A 16663-nucleotide genomic window follows, 5' to 3' on the forward strand; every position below is an offset into this window, starting at 1 on the left:
AAATATTTTATTTTACTGCCCATAAAATTGATTTTTCCACAAATTTGAACTTTGCTAACCCATAAGTAGGCACCTGAACCACTTAGAACCATTTTCAAACACTCATTTCATAGGCTGATCAATTATCTATCATATGCCTTTTAAATTTTTTAATTATCTCATTTGGTTATGATTTATGCAACGAAATAACTCAAATGGCGCCACTGTGCATTGTTTAAATTTAAAACTTTTTATGAATACTGGGGTTAATGTTTGGAATATATTAAACAAGCCAAATATTTCATTCAGTGGCAATGAAAAAATAACAATACACACGCTTAGCATGTGCATTCGTCGCTGTCTCAGAGACGACTAAACAAAAGTAAAATTTAAAGCACTGTGAAATGGGCACCAATGATGTAAATAGCCGAAAATCTTCGTTACTGGAGTAATACGATGGCGCGACACAGCTCTAAAGTGTATGCGTTTACTCAATATTATTAAAATCGTAAGACCCAATGTCAATTTGTTTGTAATGTTTTATGGAATTTATGATATAAAGATTTCTCTCAGTGATTTATGGCCATAAAAGTGATTTAATTTGATGATAAATTATATACTAAAACCATCTGGAAATAAATGAGCCACTTATTTCAGGTCTGATTAGTAGTTTCCCAAAGACATCGGTGCTTGTCCGTGTTGAGTCCTTATTTCTTATTTTCAAGTTCTTCAAAGTGTAAAATTTATGCGCTGAAATGTATAAATAGAAAATATCCATTTCAATCCATTATTTGAATAGTTGTTGATCTAAATTTACCCATTGCTTGTTAGGGAAAGTTTCTGCCGCAATGGAATATCGAAATTATTAAGTAAAATTATATTTATGCTACTTTTGTTGCCATCATTCAACACATTATAGAAAGTTTCATTCATTTGTATGATTTCGTTTTTATTACTTAATTAAAAATGCCACACACTTGTTTGCCCAACTGTGCATAAATATTTTGTTGACTTTGTAAAATTGCAGTCATTGCAAAAAGCACAATAATGATGTTGCAAACATACATACATATTTGCATATTCTTATACTTAAATGTTGGTAAATATAGTAGATACTTTTGTTTCTAACCAATATTAAATACCTTGAGGATGTTACTTTTTGACCTTTATCTTCTTGATGGCATTTTTTTTCTGTTTAACTGTGTTTGCATTGAGTGGGTGTGTGCGTGTTTGTTCCTTTTACTGTTTTATATAATTATTTATAAGTAACATGTTGTAAATTAAATGTTATATTACACTTCATTAAATTTACTCATGACAGCAACAACACAAAAACATCGTTGTTACCCATTTGTTGTATATTTGTAGTTACAATGTACGTACGTGTGTACGTGTGATCTTGTACTGAGTACCAAGCAAAAGGTCAAGTTAATTTTATAAATTCATTTTACGTTGAACCAATACAGAATGTTTAATTTGCATTTTATAACACAAAATATTTTACATACTCATTAGGGTGGCACTAAAATAGCTTTTGCTATTTTATTTGAAATCTGGGAGCATCAAAAATCTTAAATGTAAAAAATAAGGTCCAACCTAATTTTGTACTTTTACTTATACTTCTGCATATCTCCTACCTTTTACGTTAGCATAAGTGTGAGTTTGAGTATTTAAATAAAACAAAAATAATTTAAACATTCATTCTTATTTAAGGAAGTGAAAAGTTAGTATTTACTTTTTTAAAGATGTACTCTCACACACATACATTGCATACATCACATACATACATACATTTTATACATTGCTATAAAATTACAGTTAAATCTTTAACTGTAAATTTTTATACTTCTTTTCCTCCATTTTTATTTTTTGGACAAAAAACCACAATCATATGGATATGTGTGTGTGTGTGGGGAGAGTAATAAAGACTTTTATACAGTTTAACTGGTTTGGACGTCTATATGGCTAAAGTAGAGAGTGAGAAACCAGGGTAGAGAGAGAGCAAGAGAGTTAAACATTCATTTTGGTAGTTTTATTTGAAGTCGTTGTAAAATTTTACAATTTTTACTCAATTATAAAAGTTTCCACATTAAAAGTTTACACCGCCCGCTACTATTGAGGACCGGAAAAAAACTGTCGTAACTTTTTGTGGTCTGCTTACAAAAAAAATGTATAAAAAGTAAAACGTAACGCAATGAAATTACTTAAAGCAAAGAAACGAGTAAAAGAGTTGGTAAATTGTCAGCATAGAAAACCTAAGCGTTCCTGCTGTTATACAGTTCTCATACATTTAATATCAATGTTTATATGTATATGCTGTCCTAGACTGCTTATGGCGGCAAATTCGTTTATTGTCCCCTCTTACTTTCCCTTTCAAGTTTCCACCATCATCATCATCATCGTCATGCATTTATTTGATTGGTATAGTGTTTCGTTTCGTTTCATTTTATTTTTATATGTTTTTTATTAGCATCCCATTAAAGGCTATTAGACTGTAAATGCCTCAAGTACAAAACTTTTAATTTCACAATTCTCAACACTTGCTAAACACAGCTAGCTAGAGCTACTACGTGTACAGATGTCAGTGTCTACATGTCTAAGAGTCTCCCATAAATAGTCATGGTTAAAGGGGAGGGAAGTAATTTTATTACTTAACCCTTGTTGCAACAACAGTGTAATAAAATAATAATAAAATAATAATAAAATAATAAATAAAATAACGTTTAATTTTAAATAAAACAAAATTGAAAAATTTATTTATAGGGACAAAACAAAAATTAATTTTACAAAATCTTAAATTTATTATTCTTGTTCCTTTGGAAAAGGGTTTTTAATGATATATTGAGAACATAGAAGTCCCTAAGGTTTATTTAAGTCTAAGTTAGTTGTACGATTATACAACTAAACGCAAATAAAAAACATGTTTGTGGTGACCATAATCGAATAGCGTCATATTATATTATGATTTGTATATAACCATAATGTTTTCAATGTGTAATTATAAAATATCATAATATGATCCTATCTAACCTTGTTTATTCGTAAGAATCATATGTAATAGTAGCACAACCATAATATGATTGTATCCAGCCATGTTATTATTCCACCTCAAACCTCAAATTGTCATTTCACCTCGACCATAATATTGTTAGGTAAAAACATGATATGACCATATTATGGTTGCAGCAAGAATCATAAGTAATAGTAGCATAACCATAATACGATTGTATCCAACCATGTTATTATTCCACTTCAAACCTCTAATTGTGATTTCACCCCGACCATAATATTGTTAGGTAAAAACATGATGTGACCATATTATGGTTGCAGCACATGATTTTATTCTGGAGTATTTGTGATCATGTTATAATTATTAATAAAACAATGTTTTTTTTTTTAATTTCTCATAATTGTTGTTGTAGTTAGGTATTTCACAAACATAAATAAGATCTTTTAAATTTAATCATATTACCAACCATATACCTATATAACTATTGTATAACCATAAGAAGCTGTATAAGAAGTTTTTTTTTTTTTTTGCAAATTTGGAACACTTAATACCCGATGCATGTTTTCACCCTATATTTATTAAGAAATAGTTAAATTTGTAGCTGGTTTTTTGGGAAACTAGAAATTAATTGATTTCACAAAGGGTTAAAGCAAACCGCCCGATTGGTTAACTAGTTGTCTGATGGTGTTAATGTTGTAAAATATATTCCATGTAGCAACACTCACTGCGAATTAAGCTTAAATTGACCACAGGCTTAAGGCCATTGAAACAGCCAACCAACCAGCCACTAACAAACAAAACAAAACTGTCTACAATCATATCGCCACACTAACACACCCATAGACACGTACACATCCTTAATTTACATACACACATTATTACGCAAATGTACTGCATACATTTAGGGATACATGTGTAACATACTCGAATAATATAAAATAATATTGTGCTTATGAGTGAAGGATACTAAATGAATAAATGTGCAAAAGTGTAAGTAAATACATACATACATATGTGTGTATTTGTATCTGTGTGTGTGTGTATGTTCTTGATGACACTAGACATTAACACATGGCTGTAACCACAAATTACAAGACTAACATTTAAGCCATTGTTGTGGTTCGAGTAATTTGCGTATAGAAGTGTGGCAATGAATGAATTTTACAAAAGATGTTTCAACACACACACACACACCATCACGTTTACTTTCATGACATTGATTTCAAGAATCAAATTTGAGTACCCACCAACAACTAACAACTAGCAACCAACAAGCAACAACATGACGACAAAAGATGATGAAAGGAAATTAGAAACAACACATAAAGCACACAAAGACACTTGCCACACATACATTACACACATACATACATTACACTCTTTCTACTTACATACTTAATTAGTATTTGATTTTCAATCAACATTAATTCTTGATGAAGCGTAAATTTAAAGCTTTGTGTTCTAAATATATCTTTGTTCTCTCTCTCTCTTTCTTTTTGCTCTTTTGCTTTTTTGTGGTGTTTTTAGGTTATGGTGGCATTTCACCCAGAACCCAGTGGGGCCGTATTGCAGCTTTAATTTATGCTCTATTTGGTATACCCATCGTCCTGCTGTATCTCTCGGCCATGGGAGAGGGTTTATCGGCCGGTATGCGCTGTTTATTTCGTAAGGCTCGCTCGAAAAGCGCCATTAGCAGTGGGAGTAGTGGCGGTGGTGGCGGAGGTGGCATTAGTGGAGGCAATTCGAATACAGCTATTTCATCAGGTGGTGGTGGTGGTTCGAACAAGAAACATGCGAACGACATTAAAAGTCACAACAATCCCAGTAATAAACATTATGCCAGTGGCAAAATGTTGGCCACCCATCAATATGGCTCATTAAGCAAACATCAGTATCAGGCATCCGGTTCACCCAGTGTGCCCATTTCCATATGTGTCATGGTTTTGATATGTTATATAACATCAGGAGCATTGCTCTTTCATAAAATGCAGAATTGGACGGTTTTGGAAGCCCTGTACTTTTGCTTCACCTCTTTGGGTACCATTGGCTTTGGAGAGCTCACACCTGCTGGCAACCTAACGTTATATTTGGCCTCTGCCTATATACTGATTGGCATGGCGGTGGTGGCCATGTGCTTTAGTTTAATACAAACCGAACTGGTCATGTGGTTAAGACGTTTTAGTGTACAGGATCATGTTATGCCCCAGACAGACGATGTCTCACTGGTTTCGGTGTCAGTTACACCAAAGTCCTCCTGACAACGACCTACAGCTGACCTGCTAGCAGGCAGCTTAGCTGGCAACAATGGCATGGGCCAGCATCAGACCATGTTCTTTGGACCAGCCCACAGTTTCTCCCAGTACAACTCCTTGCCAAGACGAGGCATGAATTCAAATTTCCAACGCAACACCCCCATCAGAAGATCAACGGGCATACCCGAACATCATATTGAGTATTTTGTGCCACGCAGCATAAGTGAGTTTAATCTGTCGGGTGTGGGCGATTTGGCTTTGCCTCCACCCAGAAGATGTTCGCCTACCATACAGAATGCGGGCATGCAACTGCCACATGGCCTGCAATTGGGGCCACCCCAGACTTTACTATGCGGTCCACCACCACCTCAACAAGTACAGATCATCATGAAACCGCGCGAGAAAATGGTTACATTTGAGGATGAATCAAAAGGCATGATACAACAGCCGCCCACCTCCAACAGTGGCGCCACAACGGTGGGCGCCACCTGTCCCCATGGTGTGCCAACAACACCGCGCAAGTCTTCCACGGGCATTGGTGTGGGTGGTGGGGGTGATGTTTTTATGTGACGTGAATCATTGAGATGACCAACATTGAGTGGTTTGCTAAGCGATACAACCAGTGAGGATGTCTTTGCCCTCACCAGTTTAACGCAAAATAACGACGATCACGATGTGGCCGCTGGTTCAGGCAGTGAACGCACTTCTTTGGATGGCAGTCTAAGTGATCTGAAGTCAAAATCCACACCGGGTGATGTGATACGAGTGTAAATTATAATAATTATAAAACTAAACAACTTCCTTGATATTACAAAACAAACCAACCAACCAACCAACAATTCTTAAAACTGAAATTTAGTGTTAGTGTTACAATTTTACAGAACATTTGTATGTAAGTGTAAAAACAAATTTAATCAAATAACTTTATTAACTATAATTATACAAAATACTAACAGATTAAGACATTTTGTTAAGAAAAATGTAGACGTTTAAGAAAGGGTTAAATATATTTATCAACAGTTAAAGGAAACAGTGGAAACGATTATTAGAAAAGAATTATCGTGATTTTTTTCGGCTTAATGTTAACTTATACAAATATATTCCTGATTGTAATGATATTCCTGCATGTGTGTGTAAATTCCACTGACGTCTTTATTTTAAGACGTAATTTAATGAAATTTAATCAAAATGATTACAACTGTCTTAAGCAGTTTGGTATTCAAAATCATTTAAATCTGATCAGTATAACAAAAGTTTTGAAACAAATGAACAACCTAAACAATTTAAGATTTTAGTGTACATTTTAGCCTTATAAAACGTTTTTTTAGGGAATTTGTTTTTGGTATTCTAATTTGATTTGTGTGTGTAAAACATTCTGACGTCTATAATTTAAGACTTAATTTAATGAAATTCAATCAGACTGATTATAACTGTCGTAAACAGTTTCGTATTGTAAATAATAGAAATCTGATCATTAGAACAAAAGTTATGAAACAAATGAAAAACTACAAAAAAGTTCAGGTTTAGATATGAACTATAAACTGTTTTAGGACATTTTTATTCTAATATTATTCTAATTCTTATTGATATTTTTGGTTAATTTTATTTAAATATGTGTGTGTAAAACACTCTGCCAACCAAAATATAATTCGTAATTTAATGAAATTCAAGTAAAATTATAACAACTGAACTAAGCAGTTGGGTATTGAAAATCAGTAAAATTCAATCATTAGAACAAAAGTTATGAAACAAATGAGTAAGCACGAAAAATGTCTCGTTTTATAACCGGTTTTTCTAAAAATATCGATACATTTTGAAAGTTTCACACTGCCTTTTTTAACTGTTGAAAAATATATTTGTTAAATATAGAAATAACGTGTAAATATTTAAATACTAATTAATGTAAATTTACTTAAAATAACACATAATGTCAATTTTCATTTTCATGTTTTAAATTTAAATTTTTATTTTTTTTTAATTTTTAATTTCAGAAACTTTAACACGCTTTGATTTTATGTTGCTCATGAGATTTCATTTTAATTTCATTTATAATTTCTAATTGGTCAATTGCAAAACACGAAATAGCAATTCTTTAAAAAGAAAAACGAAAATAAAACTAAAATTAAAAGAAACTACATTGTCTTAAAAACAAAACGATGCATTTGAGTGCAATTTGAAGAAAGGAAAGTTGGCGGAAAAACGCAACTAAAACCACACAACAGCGACGCTGTCAACGACAACGACAACAGTTTATTGTCTTAGCGACCTTAATTGGCGCAACAATAAAAAAACAATTGGTAAGAAAACAAACTTCTCTTATGACTAAAATCATTTCACTAATTGCCAACATTTTATTGTCACACTTCTAAACAATGTATGACAATTCAGATAAACATTGTCTCAACTGTTACTAACACTTTTTTTTAGCCCAGCTAAATTGTTTGAGTAAATATTTTACTAACTAATGTCAAAAAATTCACCATAACTTTTTGAAAATCTTTGCTGGGTTTTGTTGCAGCAACATTTTTACTCGTGCTAGTTTCTGTACTTTAAAAACAAACAACAAAAAATTTAGTAAAGAAAAGTTTATTTATATAAAAAAAAATATCCAATTTTCTCTTGCAACAGTATGTGCAAGTTGTAGCTGCTGCACACATATAAATTTCTTTAACGCAGTCTAGCAGCACCAAAAAAAAAAACAAAATATTACCGCAAGTGAATTGTGGTTTAAAGTGTTCCAATTTTATTTTATGTATGAGTATGTTGCAGCATAAGCATCCAAGAGTTTGTGTATCTGTTCTAAAAAAAAAAATGAGAAAATAAAAACAAAAAATAATGACAATATGAAAGTGAGATGTTTGCTACAATACCAACCAAGTCATAACAACTTTTGTTTTATTTTATAGTTTTTTTTTTGTTGTTTGTTTTCATTTTCATGTAGTGGCATTTTTGCAACATCAACAGTAAAAGGAAAACAATACAGTGTAACTTGCTTAAAATGAAAACTACTTGGCAATTTCTAAGGTCCCTAAAGGTTTCTTTTTTTAGAATTTTTGTTTTTTTTAGTGAATTTTTTCTTCAATTGTTTTATAATGTGCTGAAAAACAGACTCAAAAATAATTCGTTGGTTTTTAGCTGTTAACAGTTGAACAATTTTTTTATGGTCAGCATAACAGATGGCTTAATGATATGTCAGAATCTGGAAAGAATTGTTCTCATGCTAATGGAAGTGCTGGAAATTCCATGTCTTTTAATTTAGCGATAATAGATCCAATAGAATCAGCCTAACTAGAAAGGACGAACAATTGATTTTAAGTCCATAAAGTCGTTTATTATTTTAAATGTTTTAAAAATAAAGTCTTTTGTGTTTAGGCTGAATGGATAGGAGAGAGCAGAGACCCGAGATGCCAGTACATAGTCACAAACAGTATTTGACATCGAATTAAAACTCGCTAAATTAACGAATTAATTTACAATCTCCCTTTATATGAACTGTAGTATATTAAAGTAACGATTCACATGATTGCAGCAATCATATATATGATTGCAGTAACTTAGTATATGATTGTGGCACTACTTAAGTATTATTGCAAAAATAAATTTAAATATTGAAAATTTGAAATTCTCAGTTTTTCTCTATATATTTTTTTCCTTTTCTCTCTCTCAAAGATTCATGTTTAATCCTGTTTAAGTCCATCATAATCTGGTTGTACTGTATCTCCAAGTATTTAGTATCTGATGCATGTTGTTTATATTTTTTTTGCCTGTTTCGAACATAAAAATATATACATATGTAGTATTTGTTTCTATGTCTGTATGCTGGTGACTTATGGTGCATACGAATGAATTGCGTATGATTGAAACTCAAAAGAAGTAGAAAAAAAAGAACATTAAGCAAAATAGGAAGAAAAACAGGAGTAGGATATAAATGTTTTCTAAGTGACAAGTGAGCTATAATGTGTTTTCTCCCAAGAATTAATGTTTGTTTTCTAGCACGAATTAAACTTAAATATGTGAAGCGTGCTACGATTTGTCAATACACAGGCAATAAATATTTATAACGCACATACTAACACACAGTTTAGACACATGACTGTGACACACACACACATGTGAAAAATAGTTCTTTTAAATATAGATTTTCTTTTAAAGGAATAAAAAAAACAATTTTGCCAGTAAACAAATTTGAAATTATTTTCTGTCAATTTATAAAAACTCTATTTATAGACACACGTCAATATGGCCACCTACCTATAAAGCCAAAGAAATAAATCTTTAAAATGATTTTAATTAATTTATTATTTCCCACAATTTATAAAATTCATTTGTAAAATACATAAACTTTACAGCATTTATTATACAAATTACTCTTACACACAGGCAATTTATACATAATATACATGTAAATCAAATACACACACACACACACTCACTCACTCACACACAAAACATACATTTTATGCATAAATTTTGTAAAATTAGTCAAGTGAATAAATGAATTCCTTAAAAACAGAAAATAATAAAATGTAATAAAAGTAAAATTTTGCCACAATTTCAAAAAGAAAATAAAAAATACATAACATACAATGAAAATAAATTCCAAATAAAGAAAAAAAATCGAATAACATAAAAACCTACAACAATATAGTTAAAAAAAATAATAAATAATAAAGTAAAAATCATCATAATAATAATAATGAAATATGTATGTAATTAAAATACATAAGAGAACAAAACTTTTTAGCCAAATCTCTTTAAGGACAACTAAGCAAAATATGCTTAAACATAAATAAATATAATTGTATAAAAAAACACACACAATATCACAAACAACAACTACAACAAAATAAAAACACACAATTTTATCATAAGATATTTAAATATCTTAACTGAACAAAACCAAACCAAACCAAAAAATAAAATTAGCATAAATTACAAAAAACCAAAAAAATTAAAATAATAATCTAATTGTAATTTTTAATTACTTCAATAAATCTTAAATCATAAGTAGGTATGTTGCCATAGAAAAATATAATACTAATAAAAAAAAATGACAAACAAGTCAAAGAAGGAAACAAAGAATAACAAACAGCCAGACCAAAAAAAAAAATGAAAACAAACAAAATATTTAAAATGACACCAACAAAAACTGAATATAAATAAAGTAAAAACCCAAAAACAATTTAACACAAAATTATTGAATATACTGAAATACAACAACATAACTAAATTACATTAATGTATTTGTAAAGTTTTGAAAAAGAAAATAAAAATTTTTTGGTAAAAAATCACAAATTCAACACAATTGGCAACGTTGAGAGTTAAACAAAAATTGACTTACTACAGCAACTGAAACACAAGAACTTATTAATAAGAAAACTGGAAAAAAAGACAAGAAAAAAAATGAAAATAAAATTAAATTTTAAATTAAAAAAAAAATATATAAAATCAAATGTTTTTATTTAAAAATAAATTAAAAGTAGCCAATGAAACTAAACTGAACTGAACAGAACAACTTTTTTTTAGTAAGGCATTCAATTGTCTTACTTAACTCTGTTTTAAAATAGCCCCTAAAGTATGCAGTGATAATTGAGGTAATTTATGTATAAGTACATGAGAACACATATATGTTTGTGTTTATATCCTACACCACCATAGTGGGGAGAGTATAATGCGTTTGTGCAGATGTTTGTAACGCCCAAACACCCACCTTAAAGTATACCGTCCGACTTTGAATCAGTTTCTGAGTCGATGTCCTTCCGTCCGTCTGGATGGTCGGCTGGCTGGCTGGTACATGTAAACCTTGTGCGCAAAGTACAAAACGCAATTTTGAAGATATTTCGATAAAATTTGATACATATAATTTTTTCGGTCCAAGAACCAAGCCTTTTGAAACTGGCTGAAATCAGTCCATTATTTCACCTAGCCCCCATACAAATGTCTTTCCGAAATCGGACTTTATCGGTCATAAATTTTGTTACGATCGGTCCATAATTAGTCATAGCTCCCATATAGACCCGCTTCCGAAAATCACTTTAACGTGCATAAATCGCTTAAAAATATTGGTATACACACAAAATTCCACATGAATAACTTTCATATAGACATAAATCACGTGACCTAATTTCATTGTGATCGGTCCATAATTAGTCATAGCTGCCATATAAGACCCGCTTCCAAAAATCACTCTAACGTGCATAAATCTCTTAAAAATGATGGTATACACACAAAATTCAACATAAATAATTCATGGTGTTCGGTCCATAATTGGTCATATCTCCCATATAAGGCCCACTTCCAAAAATCACTCAAAAATATAAATGATTGAATTTTTAAAAGAAAAATATTTTTGCTCTTTTACTTAGTGTAGGTTAGTATATGGTCGGGCTTGACCGACTATACTTTCTTACTTGTTTTAACTTTAATGTTACTCAAATTCCAGATTTTTTTATTTTTTGCATTTTTCTCTTAAATTTGCCGTCCGATTTGGCTGGAATCCAAAAATTGACACCAAATTTTGAACTGACAAACTTTTTTTCAAAAAATTTTAAGTCCTGTCAAGTGTGATATATTAGCTCCTAAAGAATACAGTATAAATTTTGACATTTTATATAATCTCAAGATTTTATTAAGTTTTTTACATTTTTCTCCTAAATTTGCCTTTCGATTTGGCTGGAAATCCTAACCCACCGTAACTGCATACGTTGAATCCGAAAATCGACAATTGTGTCAGTACCATCAATGAACTTATTACAAATAATCCCAATTTTCTTGGGGCTGAAATTAGAGTAATTATTTGTAGCAAACATAAGTTGAATGAATTTATTACTACCACGCTTATTTATTACACAAAATAAATAAAATATTTTAGCAGGGAAAAGGGATGAAGCATTATAAATTATTGTCCTGAAATATAATAAAAAGTTTAATGGCACAAAAAATGCTAGAAAACAATCTAGACGACTGGAGCATTGAAAACTTTAAAAGACTTAATTAATAACTTTCTATAATTTTGTTTGAATTTTAATTATTTTTTTGGAAGTTGCTGCAAAAGAAGGTAGAGGTTCAGACTATGGTATGTGTTTATTACAAACTTGTTTTTTGTTTTTATTTTCTTATTGCTAATACTTATTTAGTCTACCTGGAAGTTTAATAAGGTACTATTTTCAAATAAATTTATAATAATTTTCCAAAAAGTACTTTCTTTGAAATACATTTTACGGAGGATTATTAGAGAAAAATGAATTTTTTTTGAAGCAAAAAATTCTTTTTTTATAATGACACTTAAAAAATATATTTTTTTTTGTGCTTTTCAAATGATATTGTTTTAAAAAAGTACCATTTTGAAGATAGTTAGGCATTTATATTTAAATAGTAAGTAAAAGATTTAAATTTTATATATTAAAAATATTTTTGTTAACATTTTTCAGCACATTCAAATACATATCTACAAAACGTTAATCTACAACAGTTGCATAACCAGCGGATTTTATTGAAAGCAAAAAAAAAATAATCTCCAAAATATCAAACTTTCGATGTAACGATTAAACTCATTATGGCTGCATTTTCACACCCTAAAGATATTTAACAACCCAGTTACTCGTACATATATGCATTCCCATTTAAGGTAAGTACAATTGAATTGCTTATTTATTCAACACTCATTTTAAAACTGTCACTTCATTAAGTTAAAATCTTAATTATCTATTAACGTTGAAACAAGTAGATAATGACGAAATTTCCATTTTATGCAATAGAGTTTTTTTTTTGTTTGTGAATATATTTATTGGTTACATTTTGTCATTTGTTTTTCAATTTATAGTGAAATCGAAATTGCTGCTGTTGTGAAACAAATATACTCATGCATAGATAAATACCCAGTGAGGAATTTAGTTTCTTAATTAAAAGGTTCTGCTGTGAAGAGTAAATTTTTTGTAAACATAGCTAAAAAACATCATGTTATAGTCACCAATTGATCATTATTACTGACATACTTATGTCGCCCTTATATTGTACATACTTTTAGTGAAATGTCAGCAAGACAAAAAAAACAGGTTGTCTATAGTGCTGAAAACGTACTGACTTTGTCTTGCTGGCATTTGATAAACAGTATGAGACAGTTAAGAAGCTGCAGAAATTTTCAGTTGGGTTTCCCTTCATTAATAGATTCTGGAATTTCCTACTGGGTTGCCGTAAACTGATAAATTTATTCTAAATAATCACTTCCGAATTTGTGTCCTCAGGACTCCATTTCCAGTTGGGTAGTTTATTTATTTTTTTTTTCTGCTTAGCAAAGGAAATTTATTAGCTTTTGTATTAACGAAAAACAGCAACTACTAGAACTACAAAACTCTGGTATAAAGGTTTAGCATAGTTTCACGACAAGTTTGAATTTATGTACGATAGAGTAACTGTTACAGTGTGAGTGCGTAATAAAAATGAATTGAAAGGAAATCGATTGTCGTTTTTGTTGAAATAAACCATAAATACTTAACTCATTGCTCAATGATGATGACAACGATGATATTGACAACTCTAGCGACGAAAGAGTACAAACAAGCAATGGAAAGACATTGGCTGCGACGACAGCAATCATGATGATGATAATAATAATGCTGATAATGATTATTGCCAATAAATGATGGAAACGGAAATTAAACACAGCTAGAGAGATAGACAAACTTACAACACGCACATAGCGTGTTAAAGAAGGAGCAGCCAGACTCTAAGCCACTACTATATGAAAAACTCACTATAAATATTTATAAATATTTGCTGTGTGAGTATAAAATATTTATGTGTGTGCTAAGTTTCCATGTGGTTATAATAGAAACCATAAATAACTTAAAATGAAAAGTGTTAAATTTGTATGTCATTTCATTGCTTATTGCTGCTGCTGCTTGGATTTTTCAGTGTTTCTTTTTTTCTTTGTCCCTTTTGCTTTTACGTTTTAATGAAAAATCTTTTATAATTTAAGAAATTGCTAAGCGTGACATTCCTTTGTACTTCAAACTAGATAATATATCATCTTGTTAACGAAAAGCGAAAGTGAAAGAAAGCATTTCAACAAAAATTATGAAAAACTTTTTTTTCTCTATTATTTTTTGAATCCACTTAAATGTGTCGAAATTCAAGTTTATAAATAAAAAAAGGTCAAATGAAAGTTTTTTTTTTGTAACGCATGGGTTCGTTCGTAACTATTTGTCGATTTACAATGGAAATAAAAAAATCAAGCAAAAGAGTGTATGGCAGAAGTAAAAGCAAATGTCGCATAAACAATTTCTTGTGTTGAATTTGAAATTATTTTAATATTATACGAAAAAAATTTAAAAAAAAAAACAAAAATATAACAAGAACAACAAAATAAATTTATTTATTTTCTACATGTTTGCTAAAATATAAATATAAACGAGCACACAAACACACATAACAATGACTTTACCACATAACTACAGTACAGTAGGTTGTAATGTCTCTATATTTATTTGTAAACGGCGAGGCACAAGGGTGACCCATAAAGTTATATTATTATAAATAAATTCAGAATTTAACTATGTATGTTTAAATCATGTTTACGTTCAAACTAAAAATTTAAAATTAATTATATTCACTTAAAATGTTTATTAGAGTTCTAGGTTGTTTGGTATTGAAAATTAGGAAAATCTGTTTGGTAGAAAAAAAGTTATGAAGCAAAATATAAAACTAACTCGAAAAATTCCATTTTTTTCCGAAACGAATTTTAACAATGCCTGTAGCTGTTATAGAGTTCGATCGAGTATATTCTTTCGGATTTAGTAAAAGCCTGCTTCTAATTTCCTGTTTACCACAGATTACAATGCCTATATAATTATTTGTAAATGGCGAGTTGTAAGGTTGACCCTCGTCACAAATATTAATAAAAATTCATATTATTGGTTCATATGAAATTCTTGGAAATCTGTTAGTCTGTATGTTTAAATCAGTTTTACTTTCAAAATACAAAAGGTATGTTCAAGATATTTATACAAAATCTTTATCATTAAACTATATAGTTTTCTATTGAAATTCAGCATAATCGGTTTAGTAGAAAAAAAGTTATTAACCAAAATTATTATTCTTTTAAATAAAACATTTAAAATAGAATTTGATTTCGGAATCTTTGTTGTAAGAAAATTTCGTTCAAATGATGGCCGCGACTCCAATTTTTCATCACACTTTCCAGCATTGCGACCCGAGTAATGTTGGTCTTCCCAAACTCCCCTACACCCAAATCATCATTCTCCCCTCTACGAGATGGAAGTAGTCTATTATGTCGCATATAATCCAATAACTTACAATCAGAATCAAATTTGCGGATGGTTTTGGCAATAGTGAGCTCGGAAATGCACGAAAAATATTTATGTTGCGGTGCGAGTCTCTCCATGATGAATTACCAAGCAATACTAAAGAAAACTAGGCTGACAGTATCAAACGAATCATCCTATATAAGCAGTAGAATTCAACCAAATACTCGGTTTCGGATTAAGTCAAAAACCTGCTTCGTCCTGTATTTAGTACTGTGGTTTGGTTGGTCTCTTATAAGTAGATTTGTTGTCGTATTATTTGCTGCACTGCTTTTTTAGTCTTATTTGATTTTTAGTTATTATTTGAGAAAAATTGGTTGTTTGTTTTTAAACTCCCTTGAAATCCTTTTTTGATCAAAAGATTTTCTAAAAAGTTTTATTCAACTAGGGACACCCTTAGCTTACATTCGCTGTACATAAACTGTTAGAGTATATTTTGTATTGGTGGTAAAAATGAATAGAAGACAAATGTAGAGATTCGCTATAAATCTTTAGCAGTTTTACACGCCTCTTGTACATAAATATGCTACATAAAAATACAGTTGTTTGTTTAGGAGTTAATGCAGCAACACAATACAAACGAAACGAAACCAAACCAAAACTAAACTACAGCTACAATATGGCGACATTTTTACTACTAAAACAACAATACAGCCACACAAGACAATCTTTACTACAGCGACTACTACTACAACTGAAACGATTACAGCCACCACCAAACCAATGTCAGTGCTGACAAAATATTACAACCAACTTGTATTTTATATATATAACCAAGTATAACTAACTCTTACTACCACTATTTCTATGACTTAGACTGGCACTATTTTTAAAAAATTCAGTTTTATTTCTTTATTTTTATTTTTTGTACTTCAAGGACACTTAGCGTAAAACATAATGCAAAGTATCACAGTTATTTGTATATGTACATATATTTTTTGTTGTTTTTATAAAAATATATGCATGACACACTCACACAAAACTACCTACTTAGATTTTTTTTAGCACATTTCTTATAAATATCTCACATGCTGAAGGTTTATGTATTAAAACTGCAAAACAAAATCGCTAGTAAAACTAAGTGTTTGTTTTAAAGAAAA

At 30.2% G+C, this 16663-nt stretch overlaps 2 protein-coding genes across 2 annotated transcripts in view; both read left to right on the plus strand.

Annotated features, from left to right (window-relative positions):
- Nucleotides 1–5247, plus strand: part of LOC135958926 (two pore potassium channel protein sup-9-like) — a 98610-nt gene extending 93363 nt beyond the window's left edge. Inside the window, exon 6 of the mRNA XM_065509878.1 lies at nucleotides 4517–5247. Coding sequence (XP_065365950.1) covers nucleotides 4517–5247 — 731 coding nt within the window. The remainder of the gene's footprint in view (nucleotides 1–4516) is intronic.
- A 51-nt stretch (nucleotides 5248–5298) lies between these two features.
- On the plus strand, nucleotides 5299–6059 carry LOC135958928 (uncharacterized). The gene has a single exon (XM_065509879.1). The coding sequence runs from the start codon at nucleotides 5299–5301 to the stop codon at nucleotides 5809–5811; it is 513 nt and encodes a 170-aa protein (XP_065365951.1). The 3' UTR covers nucleotides 5812–6059.
- The last annotated feature ends 10604 nt before the right edge of the window (nucleotides 6060–16663 follow it).

Source organism: Calliphora vicina, chromosome 4, assembly GCF_958450345.1.
Source record: "Calliphora vicina chromosome 4, idCalVici1.1, whole genome shotgun sequence".
NCBI classification, from domain to species: domain Eukaryota; kingdom Metazoa; phylum Arthropoda; class Insecta; order Diptera; family Calliphoridae; genus Calliphora; species Calliphora vicina.

What these genes read in the sequence shown, in the direction of transcription:
- LOC135958928 (XM_065509879.1), top strand. Translation starts at nt 5,299, where the DNA reads ATGGGCCAGCATCAGACCATGTTCTTTGGACCAGCCCACAGTTTCTCC.